The 21,638-nt window shown below is 42.0% G+C and overlaps 2 protein-coding genes across 2 annotated transcripts; one reads left to right on the forward strand and one right to left on the reverse strand.

The window, feature by feature from the left end:
* The first annotated feature begins 5,916 nt into the window (after nt 1-5,916).
* On the forward strand, nt 5,917-12,360 carry LOC134659099 (uncharacterized). Its single transcript, XM_063514705.1, has one exon. The coding sequence runs from the start codon at nt 5,917-5,919 to the stop codon at nt 12,358-12,360; it is 6,444 nt and encodes a 2,147-aa protein (XP_063370775.1).
* A 4,594-nt stretch (nt 12,361-16,954) lies between these two features.
* LOC134659100 (uncharacterized) lies at nt 16,955-19,865 on the reverse strand. The gene is made up of 4 exons (XM_063514707.1): nt 19,830-19,865; nt 19,021-19,175; nt 18,186-18,327; nt 16,955-17,098 (listed from the first exon to the last, which is right to left on the reverse strand). The coding sequence occupies exons 1-4, from the start codon at nt 19,863-19,865 to the stop codon at nt 16,955-16,957; spliced, it is 477 nt and encodes a 158-aa protein (XP_063370777.1).
* Nucleotides 19,866-21,638: the final 1,773 nt, after the last annotated feature.

A 21,638-nucleotide genomic window follows, 5' to 3' on the forward strand; every position in this document is an offset into this window, starting at 1 on the left:
CTGTTTCATCGATTTGTTTTCTACATATTTTTTTGATTTGCTGGATATTGTCTGTATTATCACAATTGGGTTGTTCTTTATTGTTATTGTTAGAACTAACAAGTGCTCGATCAGGAGCAGTAATTGGTTCATCTTTAGATTTGTCACGTGCGTCTTTTTTGCCTAACCTGTCATCGGTCTCGGCATTTTTTCTTGTAGCCGCTGTTGATAAAAGAAATGTGATTTTCAGACAAAGCGTCTTTGTTATATGTAGCTAAGTTTTGATTATTTTTTTATGAAAGTACAAGTTACACAATGTATAATTGAAATAAAATTCAATTAAGCAGAAGCATTGGAGGTTATTCCCTGATGTTAACACCACCAATAATAAATAAACAATACAAACACAATTGTTCCTGGTGGTAAAAGGAGAGAAATACCTAATAATTCTTTGAACTTAGAAATAGCAACTTAGTAACATCTGAAAATAACCGAATCGGACAACAATAATGGAAAAAGGATCTACGTATGCGTGCTTGCGTGCGTGTGTGGTGTGTGTGTGTGTGTGTACTCACCGCTAGAATACCGCTGGCGCGCTTCTGACTTTCCTTGTATCGGTTTGCATTGTAGGGCCGGTTCAGGTCGAGGACTCGGTACTGTCTGTCGGCCAAGTAAACGGATTACGTTACGTATAATTAAATGAGAATACATCTCAACGTTTCGAACCCTTCGTTCGTAGTCAACGGGACGGGATGGCAAGTGTTACCCGTTGTCCACGATAAACCGTTTATAGTTTGTCAAAGGACTGTCTCATTTTAAACTCAGACAAAGAGAATAATACTACCTTGTCTTGTCTTAAACTAGTACTTGACAACAAAAGAAAAGGATGAGTATAGTTTTCCTGGTTAATACTGACTGACAAATTGGTTTGACCTATACATAGTTTTTTTTCTGTGGATCCAGTTTTTTGGGCCCACAGAGCAACTAGTTTAATACTGTTTATTAGGAGTGATAGTTACCGTCGGGTCGGCCACCATCCCCGCGGTCACCAACCCCTGCCATGACGGCAACTCGCTCTTCGCCACGTGGGGGTACCTGTGGTAACAACCGGGATTTACTACCCACCTATCCCTAATGGTAACAAGTGGGGAAAAAGTTCGAAGTAGTTACCACCAAACCGATTTGGTGATATTAGCATTGATATAGTATAAAGAACTGGATACCCAATCAGCCGCCAAAAATGGCCCCACAAAAGTAATGTCAAAACAGATCATGCATCACTTTTTCGTTTAGTCTTGTTTGAAACGCTCAAATGTGAAGTTGTCAACAATTACGAAATGTGCCGTTAAAATATGTAATTAAATAACAATGATAAAACAAGGAAAAAGGATGGAATGTATTTCTTTCGGTTAGTTATTTGGATAGCATTACATAATTTATGTAATCTGGTGGTAATTTTATGGTTTTGAATAAATTAATTTGTTAGTACCAAAGAAGGGATGTCAAGGAACAAAAATCTAATGAGTCGATGTGAGGTCAATATTTTTTTATATTTTTATATGGAATTCATAAGGAATAATATTATGTTTAAATTCAAGATTTCCAAGAAAACCTATGCGACGTGCAAAGTGGACTGCTATTTAATTATAGCAAGAGATAGGGGTAATGCAGTTTTAAACAGGGCAAAACGGCACTTGTGTGTTCGGCCCATTTCCCTTTTCCGACATATACACCACCAATAAGGGCTTATATCGACTAACTGTAAATGCTAAACCTGTCGGAACACAGTGACAACCACAGGATTTTTTTTATAAAGTATAGGTAGACTTTATAAAAAAAAATCAATCAGTACCTAAATGTCCCCGTGCACCCGTGCTATGAGTAAATGTAGATCTTAAATACACAGTTAATTTATTTCAAGGAAATTAGTATTTAAAGACGTATACGAAGTAAAAATTTAATTTGTTTGAATTTGAACCACGAATAAATTTTATTTGAGCTCCCGATTAAATTAAATTTGTTTTATTTATTACTTCAATTGGTTTTCCTGTACAGTAATACATATTAAAGTGTACCAAAGTGACTCCATTCGTTCATTATTCTCGTTTGACGTTGTTTGACGTAAATACGTTACGTTTAGTGCCATCGGACTAAATTTTTTAACATTGTTGGTACTTATGTTTGCAAATTTGACACTTAATGCTTACGACATTAAGCTCTTTTCTGTATGAAACATTTATCTTGACTCAAAATTCACGTAAGCGTTTTTATCATCAATGCAAATGGTGCGAAACGTCATTGGGATCCACATTTGTTGACGTTTTTGTTCTGCTTTGTGTGTCTATTTCTTTTATATTAAGTCAGTGGATATTAGTGACTACTGGGAATTATACTTACTGTTTGTACCTAAATAATATTGAACACTACCAAAATGTTGGTGGTAAAACTGGGATTTTTTTTCCCGCGGTAACAACTGGGTACAGTTGGAAACAATCCCAGTTGTACCACTGATGACAACATGGTGGTAACTAGTGGGAATAACCCATAATATACAATTAACTCTTGATAATCCGGCACTAAGTAATGCTGAAATAGTTATATTGTTATTGTGATATTTTTATGTCCAAGTTTACTATTTAGGCTTACATTGTCACACTGCCTTCTCTAACTAAAAACAAAATGGATGAAATTTCTTTACTTTTATTTTTTTACATTATTAAATTATACAACGGGACTTAATCGCGTATCTAAGTTTTAAGATTTACCTCCGACGTTTCGAGGACGGCGTTGTCCCCGTGGTCTCGGAGAAGACTGGCTTAAGTTGACATCAGCATCGTCTAACCGCGCGAGTTTTTCGAACTACCCGCACTTGGTCTTGTTTATCCGCTTGAACGTTTTGCGCACTAGGGATGTCACTCTGTCGACACAGTGTCTGTGTTTGTGTGTAAAAATCGTGAAAGTTTAAATCAGTTTTTATTTTTTTCTCTAGGTCAGTTTGTAAGATTGTCCCGAAAATATGAGTTATTAAATGCTAACCTGTGGAGGATGGCGTGGTGTATGTGTGGCGTGGCGGGGGCGCCCGTGCGTAGCCGCGCGTGCAGCTTCATCTCGTGCCAGCGCCGCTGCAGCGCCGTCGGCGACAGCTCCACGCCACTGTACAATCACTTTAGCGATGGGCGAGTCGAGTTATCTGATTCGAATAATTCGAATCAGTCTACAGATGAGTTAATTCGAATCAAGACTATTGGCAATTCGAATCAACTCGACCACTAGCTAACTCGGCGAAATCGCCAACTCGCCGAGCCAACGCTATCACACTGCTACTAAGGCCATTCAAAAATAAACATTAATACCGTAGCCCGAAGGCTCTTTTTACAACAACTGCCGCTCGATTCGCCATCTCAACTCGAGTTGGTACTATGATCATTCAAAAATAAACCTTAATACCGTAACCCGAAGGTTCTTTTTACAACAACTGCCGCTTGATTCGCTATTCCAAGTATACCAACTCGAGTTCACTGCTAGTATGGCCATTCAAAAATAAACCTTAATTCCGTGCTCTGAAGGTTCTTTTTACAACAACTGCCGCGTAACTCGCCGTCTCAACTCGCTCCGCGCCTGTGCCTGTGACCTTGTCGCGAACCACGCGAATCCAGGCCTATGGAACTCTCCGCGCGAGCTCGGTTTTATACCTACGAACTTGTTCCCGTTCACGGTAGAAAAGCAAGCCAGTTGGTTGTCACGCGCGCTCACGCACGCACGTCGCGTCGCCGCGCGCTCGAATATGCCAAATTGTATGCGAAAGAAATGTCTTCTTCACGAACAAATAACACAGCTTGTAGTGTCGATGGATGCAAAAACAACAAAATTAATTAAAAAAACCGTTTTTGCTCTTCCGATAGATAGGAAAAGTAGGTATAGTATAGATAGACATTCTCAATATAAGTAGTTTATAAAACGGCGTAAACACTGCGGTTACTGCAGGGAGATATAACCTTTTAAAATATTTCGCAGTCACTTGTCGGAATAAAACGCATAAACGGAATATTATAATAACTAATTGCAACTTATCTTACTCATGTATAGTTATTGTACGCTATGATTTTATATGGCAAGTTATAATGCAAGTTGGACAATTAAAACTAATAATAATTTGTTGTATAATTTTGGACTTTGTATTTTTATGTCTTAAATTTGTAATTGATTTATGAATGTGAATAAATACCCTTTAATAAGTTAATGAAAAAAAATTAAAACTTATATTTTAGGTAAACTTGGTCAAGCAGATCTTGTCAGTAGAAAAAGGCGGCAAATTTGAAAAATGTAGGCGCGAAGGGATATGGTCCCATAGAAAATTTGAATTTCGCGCCTTTTTTTACTGACAAGATTTGCTTGACCAGCTAGTTTAAGTAGGTACCTACTTATTTGTAAAATCATTTCTAAGCGTCGGCAACCCTAGCGTTGTGCCGGCGCGCGCGGTGCGGGAAGCGGCGCGTTGAAGGTCACTCCATTGTATTTTTGTGTAGGTATCAAAACGGTAGGTATTTGCGTTTTCTTTGAGAGATAAGTATCTGTTCGTAAGAACTATTATATAATCTGTGGCGAATCGTCGAGTCGAGTTAACTCGATTTTGAATTCGAATCAGCGGCCGAATCAATTCGAATGATTCGAATTGAAAAAAAGTGGACTCGTCACATCGCTAAATCACTTCACTACAATACCATTTTTTTTTTTTCTATTTATTGGTTCACCAACAATTGATTACACCAGCCATTCTCAAAGTGTGTACCGCGGAACCCTAGGGTTCCGCGACACCCCTGCAGGGGCTCCGCAAGAATTTAGAATAATAAAATAAGCATAATTATTATGCTTATTAATAAAAAAAATACACTTCTAAAAACTATTGTTTTATTGTAGGGTTCTATCAAGTATTTCGCTTTCCAAAAGGGTTCCGTCAAAAAAAAAAAGATTGAGAACCGCTGGATTACACTATGAAAAATATAACTATACTTAGTCAAGCAGATCTTGTCAGTAGAAAAGGGCGGCAAATTTGAAAAATGTAGGCGCGAAGGGATTTCGTCCCGTAGAAAATTTGAAACTCGCGCCTTTTTTTACTGACAAGATTTACTTGACCAGCTTTACAAAACGTTTTGACTAATTTTGCTAAGCGTAACAATTACTTAAAGGTAAGCACCACTTGCGTTGATCCAAATCACAAAGAAATCACACCAACTAAATCAAAGCTTGCACCACAAAGTTATCATGAAACGGAAACGAATCTGTGGGTCAAGTGGTACAACAGGCATTGTACAATGCAAGCATCGCACATTTCTCGCGTCAGCATTAAATACAATGACTTTATAATAATTGCTGTATTTGCGATTACGCCATACATCGATTTATGAATTAGTTTACGTTTATACGTGCTCCTAGCTAGTACTTACTTATATACCTTGGTTATCAATAAATACATATACCGATATCAGTGTTTCCATCAAGATTGCAATCAACCATCAAGAATCATATCAACTCAGATGTACGACCCGTACATCTTTTGGTCCTTCAAAGTTATCAGTGACTGTGACAGTGATTTCGTCCAAACGGCCTCCCACAAGCGGGTCTCACCGTGCGGATTGAACAGGCGCTGTGAGTCATCCAGAGCCTGATTATATTCATTGTCATCGGAGAACAGCATCAGTTCATCATCGAAGATATCAAGATTATCAAGAGACGTCTACTATCAAGCCAAGTAAGAGGAATCTCGAACTTGAAAGATCATCATTATCAGTGCTGCAGCAATTATCATCAATTTTAAATCAGGAAATCAGTATCATTATCAAACATCAAATATCAGTGGCCACAGTATTGTCAATTATTTGTTGATTAATACTTATTATTATTATCAATATCTACTCAACTACCTATCAATAAATCAAGATGAGTTCGGAAAAGGAAATGGAAGCGATTCGCAATGATCAAAATCAGCTCATGGCCAATATGAACAGGCTATTTGAGAACTACAAAAAAGATGGTCCAAGCCGACGAACTGAGTCTAACATCAATAACAAGTTGACCGGCCTCGACGGATTCTGGCAAGAGTTTCAAAGCAATCATGCAAGGCTGGTAGCATTCCAGAACGAGGATTGCACTTATTATGCCGAAAAGACTTATAACAAAACCAAAACCTTCTACGAATCAGCTAGGTCTGTATTGCTAGATCATTTGGAAACAGCTAAAAGCGCTCCTCTAACAACGAGACCTAGGCCAATCTCACAGAAACCGGCAGAACACCCTTCGTCAGCAATGCCCAATTGGGCCGAAGAAAAAACAAAAAGTGAAGAAGTGCACCCTGGGCCATCAAATCACCAGAGCCGTGCCGTCCCTCAAGACCAACAATCTGAGAATCAAGAAAAGACGGCCACCCGGGCTCCAGTCAATACAGGGTTCGCAATTCCACCTATTTTTAATTTCACCGAACAACCAAGCCTCGATGCTGCCAAGTTGTCAGAGAAGATGAGAAAACAACAGAGCAACTTCAAGGCCTTCGCGCATACTTTACATTACATAGACCTCTCCACGATTAATGAAAAGTGGGAATTGGAAGATTTACTTAAATCAGTCCAGTCTCGTTGGGCAACCATTGACACTCTGCACTGGGATATCGACAGTGAACTTCTCGAAGACGACGAAACCTATAATCAAACGTTCTACAAATATGAGAAGAAATTCCAAGACATCAAAAAATCTATCAATTCGAAAATATGGTCCATGGCTCACCGTGAGAAATCAACCCCCGTCATGGACATACCGCCGTTTAGTGGGAACTACCAACAGTGGGTTTCATTCAAGGATCTATTTAATGAAGCCATACATCATAATCGCTCCATGTCCAACGCACAAAAGATGCAATTTTTGAAAAACAAGGTCAGAGGTGAAGCTGAAAAACTTATTCAACATCTCAACATCAGCTCAGAAAATTATGAAACCTGCTGGGAAATCTTAAACCACAGGTACAACAACACGAAACTAATTTTCACCGCCCACCTCAATAACCTGCTGTCGCTATCAACAATGCAACAACAATCATATCAACAAATCAAGCGTTTACATGACACCACCAACGAGTGCTTAAACGCCATCAGGAATCTCGGCGTGGACACCTCGTCATGGGATCCGCTTATAGTCCATATTTTATCACAAAAGTTGGACGCGGAAAGTCATACGGAGTACGTCGAATCATTAAAGAACCCACGTGACTTGCCGACCTTAAAGGAATTCCTAGATTTCCTAGAAATGAAGTTTACATCATTTGAAGCAAGCCGTCGCATGTTGGACACACCAAAACCATCCCAACAATCAGAAACATCAAGAAAACCTTACTACAAATCATTTGTAGGCATAAAGGATTCATCATTATCACAAAATAAATCAAATGATGTTAAATCAAGCTATTATCAAAGAAAACATTGCCCAGTTTGTAATAAGAATCATGGCATATTTAATTGCGAAACATTTCAAAGTGCAAAGCCAGAACGCAAACGGAGCATTATTGCAAGTTTGAATTTATGCAAAAATTGCCTTTACAATCACTACGATAAGGAATGTTTTTCAACAAGTCGATGCCGCACGTGTCAGGAAAGACATAATACACTCGTCCATGATGCCTACAGTCAGAAACAAGACACTTCCGACCTGCTTAATAAACGGAAAACTGTTGCAACTATTACGCAAGAATGTAATAAACATATAGAAGTTTTATTACCAACCGCCCTCATCAAAGCAAGGGCAGTAGATGGAACTTATCACATTCTGAGAGCATTTATTGATCCTGGAGCACAGATGTCACTGATCACGGAGGCTGCGGCTCAACTTCTACAAATACCCCGAGAAAGCTGTGACGACACTATGTATGGCCTCGGCATTACTGGAAACACCTGCAACGGCGTTATAAACGTCACCATGTCATCAATGCATTGTGACTTTCAATTTAACGGAGAGTTATTTATCATGAATAAACTCACTCTTCCATTACCGAATCAAACCTTCATCAAACCCGATCTGTCGTACTTAAGAGGACTTCCACTGGCAGACCCGGATTACAACATCAGCTGCCCTATCGATATAATCTTGGGAACAGAAATCTACGCTAAATTCGTCCAAAATGGTACCATAATAAAAGGCGACGACCTTCCTGTAGCTCAGAAAACTAAACTTGGGTACATCATAAACGGAAAGGTCCCACTGCCATCGTATCAATGCTGCACCGTCGTCAACAACATGACTGATATCTCACGCTTCTGGACCATAGAAGACATCAATGAAGCATCAAGTTTGTCATCAGAAGATCAACATTGTATAAACTTCTATCGCGAAACTACATTTCGACAAGAAGACGGAAGATACGTCGTTCGATTGCCGTTAAAGCCAGAGATGGAAAATGCTCTAGGACACTCAAAGAACATTGCCATAGCACAATTCAGGCAACTCGAGATCAAGTTTCGAAAGGATCAAAACATCGAGAGAGAGTACAAGAAGTTTATTCGAGAATACATCAGTTTGGGCCATATGCGCGAATGTACAGACGAAATCGACGGGCCACCCAACTCGACACAAGAGTGCTTTTTGCCACATCACTGCGTGCAAAGGCCTGAATCAGCAACTACATCTCTTAGAGTCGTGTATAATGCGTCTTCCAAAACATCAAATGGGACAAGTCTGAACGACATCATGTACAACGGACCCAATTTACAACACGACTTATTGTCACTCATCATTAAATGGAGACAATATAAGGTCGCGTACGTTGCAGACATAGAAAAAATGTTTAGAATGATTGGTATAAACATTCAAGATCAAAAATATCAAAAAATCATTTGGAGAGACAACGAACATCAAAGGTTTCGAGAATACGCATTAACTACCACAACCTACGGCACCAAGGCTGCCCCCTGGTTAGCCATGATGACGTTAAGACAGCTGGCCAAGGACGAACGCCACAACTATCCTGAAGCGGCTAAAGTCGTAGAAGAGAGTTTTTACATGGATGACCTTCTACACGGCTGTCACGATCTCGAATCAGCGAAAAAAATGAAACAACATTTGATTGAATTGTTAGAATCAGGAGGATTCAATCTTCGCAAATGGGCATCAAACACACCCGAACTACTGCAAGGAGTTAGCAAGTCTCAAGATCAACAACAAGCTTTCGAATTCAAAGATCAAGAAACAACGAAAACTCTGGGTCTACGCTGGCACCCGCAGGAAGATCTATTCACTTTTCAACTAAAAATTACACCGCTATCAACTCTAACATCGATCACAATGACGAAGAGAGAGTTACTGTCAAGTATAGCGAAAGTATTCGACCCTCTGGGGTGGCTATCGCCAGTAACCACGAAATTGAAGTTACTGTTTCAAAATGTCATATCAAATGACATCGGATGGAACGATCAAGTGCCCCATAATATCAAGAAGGAATGGTACACAATTTCACAAGACCTACAAACTATCAAAGATATCAAAATCCCACGTTGGCTAAATACCTACAAGAATCAAGACCTTGAACTACACGGGTATTGCGATGCATCGACTAAAGCATACGCGTGCGCAATCTACTGCCGTGTCATCCCTACCGATGAAAAACAATCAACGCCGCCGCCGGTACTGATAGCAGCAAAATCAAGACTCGTACCGACGAAAAAAGCTGTGACCTTGCCGAGATTAGAACTGTGTTCAGCTCTACTTCTATCAGCCCTCATGGAGAAGGTCAAGCAATCCCTATCAGAAAACAAAATCAAATTGGTCTGCTGGTCTGACAGTACAGCAGTTTTGGGATGGCTAAACGGCGAACCTAGCAAATGGAAGCCATTTATAGCTAACCGGGTTACGCAAATTACAAAAATCATACCGCCGACTTGTTGGAACTACGTCAAGTCCGAGGAAAACCCGGCCGACTGCGCTAGTCGCGGAATCACGGCCCAGCAATTACTAAAACATCCTCTTTGGTGGAATGGTCCAAAATGGCTATCATCGTACAGTGAAAATCAAGAAAGGCCCATATTCACTACGGATCAAGAGGTTAAAACATCAAAACAAAGCCACGCGGTAACATGTAAACAAACCGACGGGGACATTATCAATGAATTAATAAGCAAGCATAGCAACTTGACACATTGCACCCGCGTGCTCGCATGGATACTACGAGTGGCTTCGCGGCGTCAGCAAAACTCGAGTTACCTAACAGCTGACGAGTTAAGAAGCGCTAAAAATAGAATCATTAAGTACGTGCAAGAAAGAGAGTTTGCAAATGAAATCGTCAATTTGAAAACAAATCAATCAGTGGATTTAAAGAGCAACATTTTGAAATTAAGACCTTTCCTGGATCAACATGGAATGCTACGCGTTCGAGGACGACTTCATAACGCACACATCAGCTGGGAAATGAAGCACCCTCTTATCATTCCACATAGAGGTCGCCTGACGGAGCTGCTTATAGATCAAGCACATAAAGCTGTTTTGCACGGAACCGCCAAACTCACTCACTCCAAACTAAGAGAATCAGTCTGGATAGTAGGAGGTAATAGAGCTACGAAAAATCTCCTACGCCGCTGCATAACGTGCCTTAAGCAGAAACCTCCAAAACTATCACAACTCATGGGTGACTTACCTGAGTCAAGGTCAAATCCATCAAGGCCATTTTATAATACCGGTGTGGACTATACAGGATACGTATCAGTGAAGGCAAGCAAGGGTCGCGGCATCAAAACGACTAAGGGCTACATTGCTGTGTTTGTTTGCATGGCAACAAAGGCAGTGCACTTAGAGCTAGTTTCAGACCTAAGCTCCGAATCATTTCTGGCTGCTCTACGGAGAATGTCCGCCCGGCGTGGAGCACCCCGTCACATCTTCAGTGACAATGGCACGAATTTTACTAAAGCCAACAAAGCAATTAAAAGGGAGTATGAAGAGATCACTGCCTCGCTAGATGAATCATTCTTCAAAGCCATCAGCGATATGAACATCAGCTGGCACTTCAATGCACCTTCGTGGCCCAGCGCGGGCGGCCTGTGGGAAGCGGCCGTCAAAAGCCTCAAACATCATCTTCACCGAGTTCTGGGAGAACAACACCTAACCTTCGAAGAATTTTCGACTCTATTGGCACAGATAGAGGGGTGTTTAAATGCACGTCCACTGTGTGCATTGACCGAAGACCCTGATGACTTGGATTACATCACGCCGGCACACTTTTTAGCAAGTGGTCCGACTCTTCACATCGTGGAGACTGAAAGGGACGAGCGTACGCGGTGGCGCCTAACACAGAAAATATTCCAAGATGTATGGAAAAAATGGCAAACTGAATACCTGTGTCAGTTACAATCACGCTGTAAATGGACGCAACCCAAGCCAAACATTGAGATCGGCGACGTCGTAATCATTCACGACGCAAACTTACCTGCCGGCAAGTGGGCTCTTGGCAGGGTATCAGAGGTTCATGCAGGAAAGGATGGCCTTGTCCGTGTCGCTTCAGTAAAGACAAAAAATTCAATAATCAAAAGGCCCATCATCAAGCTGTCAAAACTGCCAGTATCAGAAAACGAATCATCAACCAGTGAAGAACAGAAAAAAGATTCATCGGCCACGCCCCCTGCAAAACAAACAAATCAAAGAAAACCAGCAAAATCCAAACTTATTGGTTACATCACTATGGCGCTTATGATGTTCATGTTATTTATATCGCCGGCGCAATGCGCTCATGACGTATCACGTTTCAAAGAGGGACAAGGCATTTACTTTGATAAAATAACAAATATGAAACTGGCCCGAGACGAGTGGAAACTTGTAGTTTATTATGACATCAATCCATACTGGGAAGGATCAGAACTATTTTCCAAATACATCAAGCACTTGGAAAATATGTGTCACGCCATCAAAAATAAACAACAGTGCAACATCGTACTCACTCAACTGCGTCATGCCTTTTCGGAATTAAAATACTACGACAGCATGCTACTCGGTCAACGTGTCGAATCACCACGAAAGAAGAGGGCATTCTTCAACGGCGTTGGTAACATCGCTCACAGCCTATTCGGCGTGCTCGACGATCAATTCGCCGAACAATATCAGAAGGACATCGACCTGACCAGAGCTAATGAAAAACACTTGGCACAATTATGGAGGAATCAAACCTCGGTTATAGAAGCGGAAGCCAACTTACTAAAGAGAGTTGAAACATCAATGCAAAATCAGCACAAAACTTTCAACCAACACATAAACAACATCGAGATGAGCCTTAACAAACAGGCCACCGAAATTCAAGAATCGGTTGATTTCAAATTAATGAAATCACCGTGTCATCAATCATCGCTAATAACATACTCGTGAACCTGAAAAGCATACAAGACACTTTATTGGACACCATGGCTAACGTCATTTATGGCAAATTCAACGTTCACCTCTTGACACCACAACAGTTGAAAGATGAGCTGAATATCATAGCCGGGCAGATGCCAAATGATTTGACTCTACCCTGCGAAAACATCAACACCGATCTACCTAAACTATATCAATTAATGAAGGTGCGAACAAAAATGACCCGCCAGTACCTTATCTTCGAAATCAAGATTCCCTTAGTATTTCAAGATATGTACGAACTCTTCAGATTAATATCAATTCCACGTCAAGTTGGAAAAAATATGATCAAAATACGACCTATAGCAGATCAAGTGGCTATAAATATCAAAAAAGAATCGTATATACCTATGTTGGATGAAACCGTAAATAAATGCTCGCACTACGATTCTAATACTCTTATTTGTACGCTACAAGGTCCAATTTATCAACTGAAGTCTGACTCACACCTTTGCATTGCCGATCAAATTTCAAACGAGTGCTCAGCTGACTCTGACACTTGCCACAACATATGGACGGAACTAAGCACTATGAATACATACCTATTCTTTTGTTGTGACGAATGTACTGCGAGAATCATATGCGGACAGGAGGTCAAGGCCGAGCATCTAAATAAGGCAGGAATCATAACCCTTCAAACAGAGTGCGTGTTAAATGGAGACGCCTTTACCATATTTCCACAGAAGAAACTTTCGAACGACATCAAAACACAAGCAACCGTTGTTAAGTTCGACGTGCCCTCCATAAACAACGTTATAAACCTAACAGTACCAGTCCTACAAGGCGAATCAAATGCTCTTGACAGCAATGACAAATATTTCAAGGTCATCAAAGACCAAATCGAACACATGAAGAACGACGGAGCGCTATCAGACAGAATCAACTACCACGACGTGCATCACTACACAGTAATCTACGTGGTCATGGGCATTGTCATCGTGTTAGCAGCGCTGTACGTGCGCCGCTGCATTCGACGCCGCCAACTCGTCGCGCGCCTCACCCCTTCGTACGCCGCCGCCGCCGCCGCCCCCCGGGAGAGCGGTCGCAGACCAACCTCGATGTCATCCACATCGCGCAGCTCCATCCCATCAGCGACCGAGCACAACCACAGTGGACAACCCCCTGAGAGACAAGATCATCGCGTCGCGGCAACTGCGCTCAACTCTACTTCTATGTTTAGGGGATTTACTTCTATCAAATAATTTAATTCAACTTAAATGTCATTTGATTCAGTTTCAAATTATCTCACTATAACAATCAGTTTTATATAAAAATATTTTCTTAGCATCTCTTATCATTCTTATCAACTTCTCATCTCCTGGCCGGGAATATGTACAATGCAAGCATCGCACATTTCTCGCGTCAGCATTAAATACAATGACTTTATAATAATTGCTGTATTTGCGATTACGCCATACATCGATTTATGAATTAGTTTACGTTTATACGTGCTCCTAGCTAGTACTTACTTATATACCTTGGTTATCAATAAATACATATACCGATATCAGTGTTTCCATCAAGATTGCAATCAACCATCAAGAATCATATCAACTCAGATGTACGACCCGTACAGGCATTATAATTGTTAACTTTCAAGTTTTCTGGCACTGTTCATTAATACACCGTTTAAGTATGTTTGATTTATATAGATAATTCATAATTCTTATGTATTTTCATATTTTAATGTTCAGGTTTATACAGGGTGGATTTTCTTTTTGGGTCAGTGAGGGCAGCTACCAGATCCCGTGCTGCTACGAGAAAACGGTCTTAGAAGACCTTCCTTCGATTTCAAATTAATGAAGATTGGCTTTTACAGATTTTGGAAAAAACATACAGGGTGCGAGAAAAAGGTCATTTTTGTCAAACTTTTTTTTTGATGCCAATCGATCCCATTCCCATTGAGGATCAAAAGCTTGTATGGAAGCAAAAAAAAATTTCCGGCTAGAAAAGCCACAAATCGAGGAAAACTTTTCCCATACAATTTGTATGAAAATAAAAATTTATTTTTCACATGCTATTTTTGTATGCCAATCGATTCCATTCCTATCCAGTATCAATAGTTTCCTAGGGGTCAACTTACGATAAAGTACTAAAAAGCCACAAATTAATAAAAACTATCTCCATACATTTACTATGGAGAAAATGTGAAATTTTATTCACAATTTTCTACCTCGCCCATCAGTCCTACAGCAATGTCTTCATACAGTATTATGGTTCTTAAATGTAACAGGACTGATTGGCCAGATAGAAAACTGTGAATTAAATTTCACGTTTTGTCCATAGTAAATGCATGGAAAAAGTTTTCTTTAATTTGTGGCTTTTTAGTACATTACCGTAAGTTGACCCCTAGGAAACTATTGATACTGGATAGGAATGGAATCGATTGGCATACGAAAATAGCATGTGAAAAATAAAAGTTTTCATTTTCATACAAATTGTATGGGAAAAGTTTTCCTCGATTTGTGGCTTTTCTAGCCGGAAAATATTTTTTGCTTCCATACAAGCTTTTGATCCTTAATAGGAATGGGATCGATTGGCATCAAAAAAAAAGTTTGTCAAAAATGACCTTTTTCTAGCACCCTGTATGTTTTTTCCAAAATCTGTAAAAGCCAATCTTCATTAATTTGAAATCGAGGGAAGGTCTTCTAAGACCGTTTTCTCGTAGCAGCACGGGATCTGGTAGCTGCCCTCACTGACCCAAAAAGAAAATCCACCCTGTATAATCCAATTAAGGAAACTGTAAGTCTACAATATTACTAAATGCTATTGTATCCAATGTAGCATTACGAGACTGTTGGTTTCTAAATAAATAAAATAAAAAAATAAAAAAACAAGTAGGTACTTAGAGTACACACGAAATTGCCGTTTTTCGCGTAATGGCACGTAACCCTTAGTGCGCGAGTCCGACTCGCACTTACTTGTTGCAGTAGCGGTCCGCGGCCCTCGTCCACCGGTCCGGAGACACTCGCCGCCCGCGCTCCGGCTCCAGCTGCAGCACCTGCACCAGGGAGAAGGTGCGCTCCAGCGCCGCCAGCTGCGCGGGGTGGAAGAAACTGACTCGCACTTACTTGTTGCAGTAGCGGTCCGCGGCCCTCGTCCACCGGTCCGGAGACACTCGCCGCCCGCGCTCCGGCTCCAGCTGCAGCACCTGCACCAGGGAGAAGGTGCGCTCCAGCGCCGCCAGCTGCGCGGGGTGGAAGAAACTGACTCGCACTTACTTGTTGCAGTAGCGGTCCGCGGCCCTCGTCCACCGGTCCGGAGACACTCGCCGCCCGCGCTCCGGCTCCAGCTGCAGCACCTGCACCAGGGAGAAGGTGCGCTCCAGCGCCGCCAGCTGCGCGGGGTGGAAGAAACTGACTCGCACTTACTTGTTGCAGTAGCGGTCCGCGGCCCTCGTCCACCGGTCCGGAGACACTCGCCGCCCGCGCTCCGGCTCCAGCTGCAGCACCTGCACCAGGGAGAAGGTGCGCTCCAGCGCCGCCAGCTGCGCGGGGTGGAAGAAACTGACTCGCACTTACTTGTTGCAGTAGCGGTCCGCGGCCCTCGTCCACCGGTCCGGAGACACTCGCCGCCCGCGCTCCGGCTCCAGCTGCAGCACCTGCACCAGGGAGAAGGTGCGCTCCAGCGCCGCCAGCTGCGCGGGGTGGAAGAAACTGACTCGCACTTACTTGTTGCAGTAGCGGTCCGCGGCCCTCGTCCACCGGTCCGGAGACACTCGCCGCCCGCGCTCCGGCTCCAGCTGCAGCACCTGCACCAGGGAGAAGGTGCGCTCCAGCGCCGCCAGCTGCGCGGGGTGGAAGAAACTGACTCGCACTTACTTGTTGCAGTAGCGGTCCGCGGCCCTCGTCCACCGGTCCGGAGACACTCGCCGCCCGCGCTCCGGCTCCAGCTGCAGCACCTGCACCAGGGAGAAGGTGCGCTCCAGCGCCGCCAGCTGCGCGGGGTGGAAGAAACTGACTCGCACTTACTTGTTGCAGTAGCGGTCCGCGGCCCTCGTCCACCGGTCCGGAGACACTCGCCGCCCGCGCTCCGGCTCCAGCTGCAGCACCTGCACCAGGGAGAAGGTGCGCTCCAGCGCCGCCAGCTGCGCGGGGTGGAAGAAACTGACTCGCACTTACTTGTTGCAGTAGCGGTCCGCGGCCCTCGTCCACCGGTCCGGAGACACTCGCCGCCCGCGCTCCGGCTCCAGCTGCAGCACCTGCACCAGGGAGAAGGTGCGCTCCAGCGCCGCCAGCTGCGCGGGGTGGAAGAAACTGACTCGCACTTACTTGTTGCAGTAGCGGTCCGCGGCCCTCGTCCACCGGTCCGGAGACACTCGCCGCCCGCGCTCCGGCTCCAGCTGCAGCACCTGCACCAGGGAGAAGGTGCGCTCCAGCGCCGCCAGCTGCGCGGGGTGGAAGAAACTGACTCGCACTTACTTGTTGCAGTAGCGGTCCGCGGCCCTCGTCCACCGGTCCGGAGACACTCGCCGCCCGCGCTCCGGCTCCAGCTGCAGCACCTGCACCAGGGAGAAGGTGCGCTCCAGCGCCGCCAGCTGCGCGGGGTGGAAGAAACTGACTCGCACTTACTTGTTGCAGTAGCGGTCCGCGGCCCTCGTCCACCGGTCCGGAGACACTCGCCGCCCGCGCTCCGGCTCCAGCTGCAGCACCTGCACCAGGGAGAAGGTGCGCTCCAGCGCCGCCAGCTGCGCCGGGTGGAAGAAACTCACCTGTAGGTACACACAACAAATGGGATTTTTATCTGTATTGACATTTGTAGTATATAATAAATAGTTGACGAACATAATATAAATTCGTATAGATTAGCTTAAAATAGTTTATGTAATTTCATATTATGAAATAAATAAATCTAAATCTAATCTATATTATACCTATGGTATAAATGGTCAAAGGAATTCTGGCCAAGATGGGACACTCTGGCAACACCGATTGTCGTATGTGTGGCGAAGAGGAAGAGACAATGAAACACTTAATGTGTGAATGTCACGCCCTCGCCAGACAAAGAATGAAGGACTTTGGAGCAGGATATCTGGAACCAAAGAACTTTAAAACGCTACCCATGAGCTGCATCATCCGACACATGGATATTGTGGAAAAAGCTCTTGAGTAGTTGACAGATTGACAGATTCTCTAGGGGGTAATTGCACAAAAGATCCCTATGGGTCGAAGTGTATCCGCAAGGGCCCCCGAAAACAATAAGATAAGATAAGATACCTATTGTACAGTCAGTTCTCTAATATAAGTACATAATCCAACTGCAATTTTAGTAAGATGATTGTAGATTCGGTAAAAACCTATGACACAGTCTTAATTCCTGTCAAAACTAAAGCTAAATGGGATTCCAGGCCAGGCCCGCCCCTCGAATAGTTTCGAAGTTACCTTACAGATATAATGCAGTGTGTCAGACTAGGAGGACCCAGCAGAGACTCAACTGATAAATCATTTGGAGTCCCGCAGGGTAGTATCTTGAGTTCCAACCTATTTTTAGTATTACCCTAACGACTTATCCACACTCCAAATACAAAACTCTGATATTATTAACTACGCAGACGATAACTTTCTATGGTACAACTTTTTCAACATGGCATGGTGAATAACAATCTGCTAAGTTTTAATAGCGTACTTGCAAGGACCCACCTGACACTGATATACCCCTAATAGTTCTCAGACACACTGTTTCACGTGTTGAAGCTATAAAATACTTAGGAGTCATGATTGATAAAAAGCTACATTTCAAACAACACATCCGCTACCCGTGCTAGCCCGTGTGTCATATGAGAATAACATCTGTCTCACCACATTGATCGAAGAGTCGTAGAGTAGCAACAGGTCCACAACGGCCCACTCGAGGGTGGACAGTCGCTGGTGAGTCGCCGACACGTCGCCCCGGGCGAGGTGAGCGCGCAGTTTACGCAGCGACGCCCCTCGCAGATCCCTCCTGCGAATCGCGGGCACACTTCGGCATGGTGTAATTTGCAATATGCCTTTAAAGGGTAAACTTAATAATGTTTAGAATTTTTTTGACCTGTTTTTTGTACATTTACCAATTGTTTTACAGACAAATCCTTGAACTTTACTTAACTTCTGAAAAATAAAAGCATGAAATCATTTTCTTTTTTCGAATAGTCAAAACGATTTGCCACTGTGTAATTTATTTTTAGTACCGGCTTTTTAGCATCGGGTTCATGCGACTCTAAACCAGGGATGTTGCGAATATCCGCATCCGCATCCGCAACCGCGGAACTTCCGCATTATTTTCAACATCCGAATCCGCATAAAATCGATGCGGATTTAATGCGGATGCGGATGTGGAACAGGTGGGTACAGGAACGTCTTAGCATCAGCGTAAGTGCTAGACTGCTAGGTAATTTAATCATTAACCAAAAAACCTATTAGAAATGAGCAGTCAAGCGTGAGTGGGACTTAATGTACGGAACCCTTGGAACGCGAGTCCGACTCGCACTTGGCCGGTTTTTTGAAATAAAAATTACTAAAACGTAATATTTGACGTTTTTTATGGTACTATCTTGACATCCGCATCCGCATCCGCATCCGCGGATGTGAGCCTTTAAAAATCCGCATCCGCATCCGCAACATCCCTGCTCTAAACTAAATAAAAAACTCAACCCACCACAACTTGTACACAGCCTGGTACCGCTGCCGCGCCTGTAGCGCTACAACCTGACACACAGTCGCCGCAAGCTCGGGTCCCGGCGCGGCGCTCACCGACACAGACTGCCGTATGCAATTTATCACGAGACGCATCAGCTCCAGCTCGGCACAGTTCTAAAAAACATATCAACTATTTTTTTATACAACTTTAAAGCAATCTTTAGCTAACTTTACTCTGGTTTTGGGCAGATTTTTGGCCTTGTGCCGAAAAATTATTTGGGGCGTGCAATGTACTAATAGGGGGCAGCACAGATTTATGGTGCAAGTCGTAAATGTGAAGTATATGCTTCCGATGTAGCCCACATGATGGTAGAACGTACTATGCATAAGAAAACGTATGAGAATGGTAGCACTTGCTTTGGCAATGTACTACATGTTTATGTTTCCGATTCAGGCCACAAGATGGCAGACCCTCCAACGTGCACGGTCCCACATCCTGCTGGAATGGAAGCTTCAGTTGGACACCACTCTACAGCCAGCCAAGTGTTGTTGTTATTCATACTTTTACAATATTTCAATGCGGCAATTTACATTTGTTCTGTATATTTCTTTAATTGTTATTGTGACACAGGCATAATTTACATATTTTTAGCAATTACCAAGTAAGTACAAAGGTAATTGTTGTCATTTAAAATATTATATTAACATGTGATATGGATTATCTTTTTGTTTTCTTATTATTTTTATTATATTAACAATCAATGTATCAATATTCTTAAATGCAATGGACTATTAAGTATTATGTCTAAAAAACTTTCGCCTACCAACCTGGTCCGACGAATAAGAACTGCTTGCTTGCTCCATGGTATTGTGTCTAAGCCGGACACTCATTATCATCCACTTTACTACCACTACCACTCGGTAAACCTCATAGATACGCGCAGATGGATTTGTTGACTAACATACAAGGAATACATGGCTAGTTTACATGTTTTAGAAATGTGTAAATAAATAAAACCTAAAAAACAGCTGTGTAAAGATTGTTTATAATTGTGTAACTTGCAAACGCAAATATGAAATAGTACGAATATAACAAACAGTTGCGCGTGAAAACAGATTATTTAAAAATAAACACAAAATAAACAAAAAGAAGTAAAAATAACACCACGAAAATGGAAGCGAAAACTTATTTATTTATCCTGTCATTTTTGACACTGACAATTCTAGGCGCTGTTTAAGTCCACGTGATAAAAACTAGTATATCCGAACAATATTTGGAAAAAGAATAAAAAAAGCACTTGCATGATTGCATTTGTTTTGCTTATAAAAATTAATATTTTCATCCATATACAATTTTTTGGCCCACATCAAAGGAGGCGCGAAGTGCGAACTTACAAGACTCCACGTTACGCTCTATTTTGTTTATCATATTATATTAAGCACCTATATTTTACGTTATACACGTTATACAACAATTCAAAATGGAAACATTCATACAGCATATGTATCGCAAAAGTTAACGTTTAGAAGCTTTAACAATTACTTTAAACAGCTCCGCGTGTCTACATGTCAAAGTCACGGATTTAGAGTTAATAAACTGGATCGAGTACATTGACCAAAAAGTGTGTCCACATGAGAAGTCAAACTAGAGCCCTGCATCTCGTTCTAATTAGGGTGACCATAAGACATCTGTATGTGGGATATTAGGATAACATGGAATATATCAGTAGGGTGTGTCATTTTCTAAATAAAGTGAAATTTTAAGTGGTCAGGTTTTTTTTCATTTGTAGTCGGCCTCTTTCGCACTCACTCATGGTATGTTCATAAAGGTAGGCTTCCCTTTTGTCCACTTCAGCTTTTTTTAAGTGTAAGCGTCACTGAAGATCTGTTTAGCAAATATGACTTTTTTTTAAAGTTGGTGCCTTTTTTCTATTGACGGAAATGTGTCCTACCTATAAAGAATCGATGTCATATATCAATTTGACACACCTAACAAAATATTATGTATAAATGAGAGTCTGTAATGTTTAAGGAGTTAAGCACTTTGGTTTTAAATTTTGGCAATTGAAGGGATGTTTACAAAAACAACATACCTGACTACACTGGTTGACACCTGAAACGATTAACAATGTTCTTAAAAAAGTGTCAACCGGTCTAAGCAGTTATGTTGTTTTTGTAAACATCCCTTCAATTATTCTACAACAAATCTTAAATTAAACATGCCGAAATAAAGACATAAGGTACCTATTATGTTAAACTTACTTTTACATTACCTACGTTAATAATAAGAATTCTGTGAGACCGATTCAAAACGTGCCGACATCATAGTCACCCTAATGAGTTTGACAATGTTGTCTTGTATTTTTATAGTAAAATGTAATAATTGTGGCTTTCTTGTGAAACAATATTCCACAATTAGCAATTATTTCACTCCAACAACCTTTAACACAACATTTCTTCACAATTTTTAAGAAATTTCGCATTCACGTGTTTTGAAGAAATGTCATCAAGTTGGGGATACCAATTAATATTTAAAGTTACTACAAATTCTACCATACTAACATTTAGTTTTTTTTTGCCGTGTATGCGCTTGGTTTAATCAGTTAATAATATTGGCATCATAATTATTTACAAATT

The sequence above is a fragment of the Cydia amplana genome, chromosome 24 (assembly GCF_948474715.1).
Source record: "Cydia amplana chromosome 24, ilCydAmpl1.1, whole genome shotgun sequence".
NCBI classification, from domain to species: Eukaryota; Metazoa; Arthropoda; class Insecta; order Lepidoptera; family Tortricidae; genus Cydia; species Cydia amplana.

Bases quoted from the DNA above. Each gene is read 5' to 3' on its own strand.
- LOC134659099 (XM_063514705.1), top strand. From the start codon at position 5,917: ATGAGTTCGGAAAAGGAAATGGAAGCGATTCGCAATGATCAAAATCAG.
- LOC134659100 (XM_063514707.1), bottom strand. From the start codon at position 19,865: ATGGAGCAAGCAAGCAGTTCTTATTCGTCGGACCAG. The intron at 19,176-19,829 runs GTTGGTAGGCGA...TATGTTTTTTAG, and splicing joins GTTCTTATTCGTCGGACCAG to AACTGTGCCGAGCTGGAGCT. The intron at 17,099-18,185 runs GTGAGACAGATG...GTGTACCTACAG, and splicing joins ACGACTCTTCGATCAATGTG to GTGAGTTTCTTCCACCCGGC.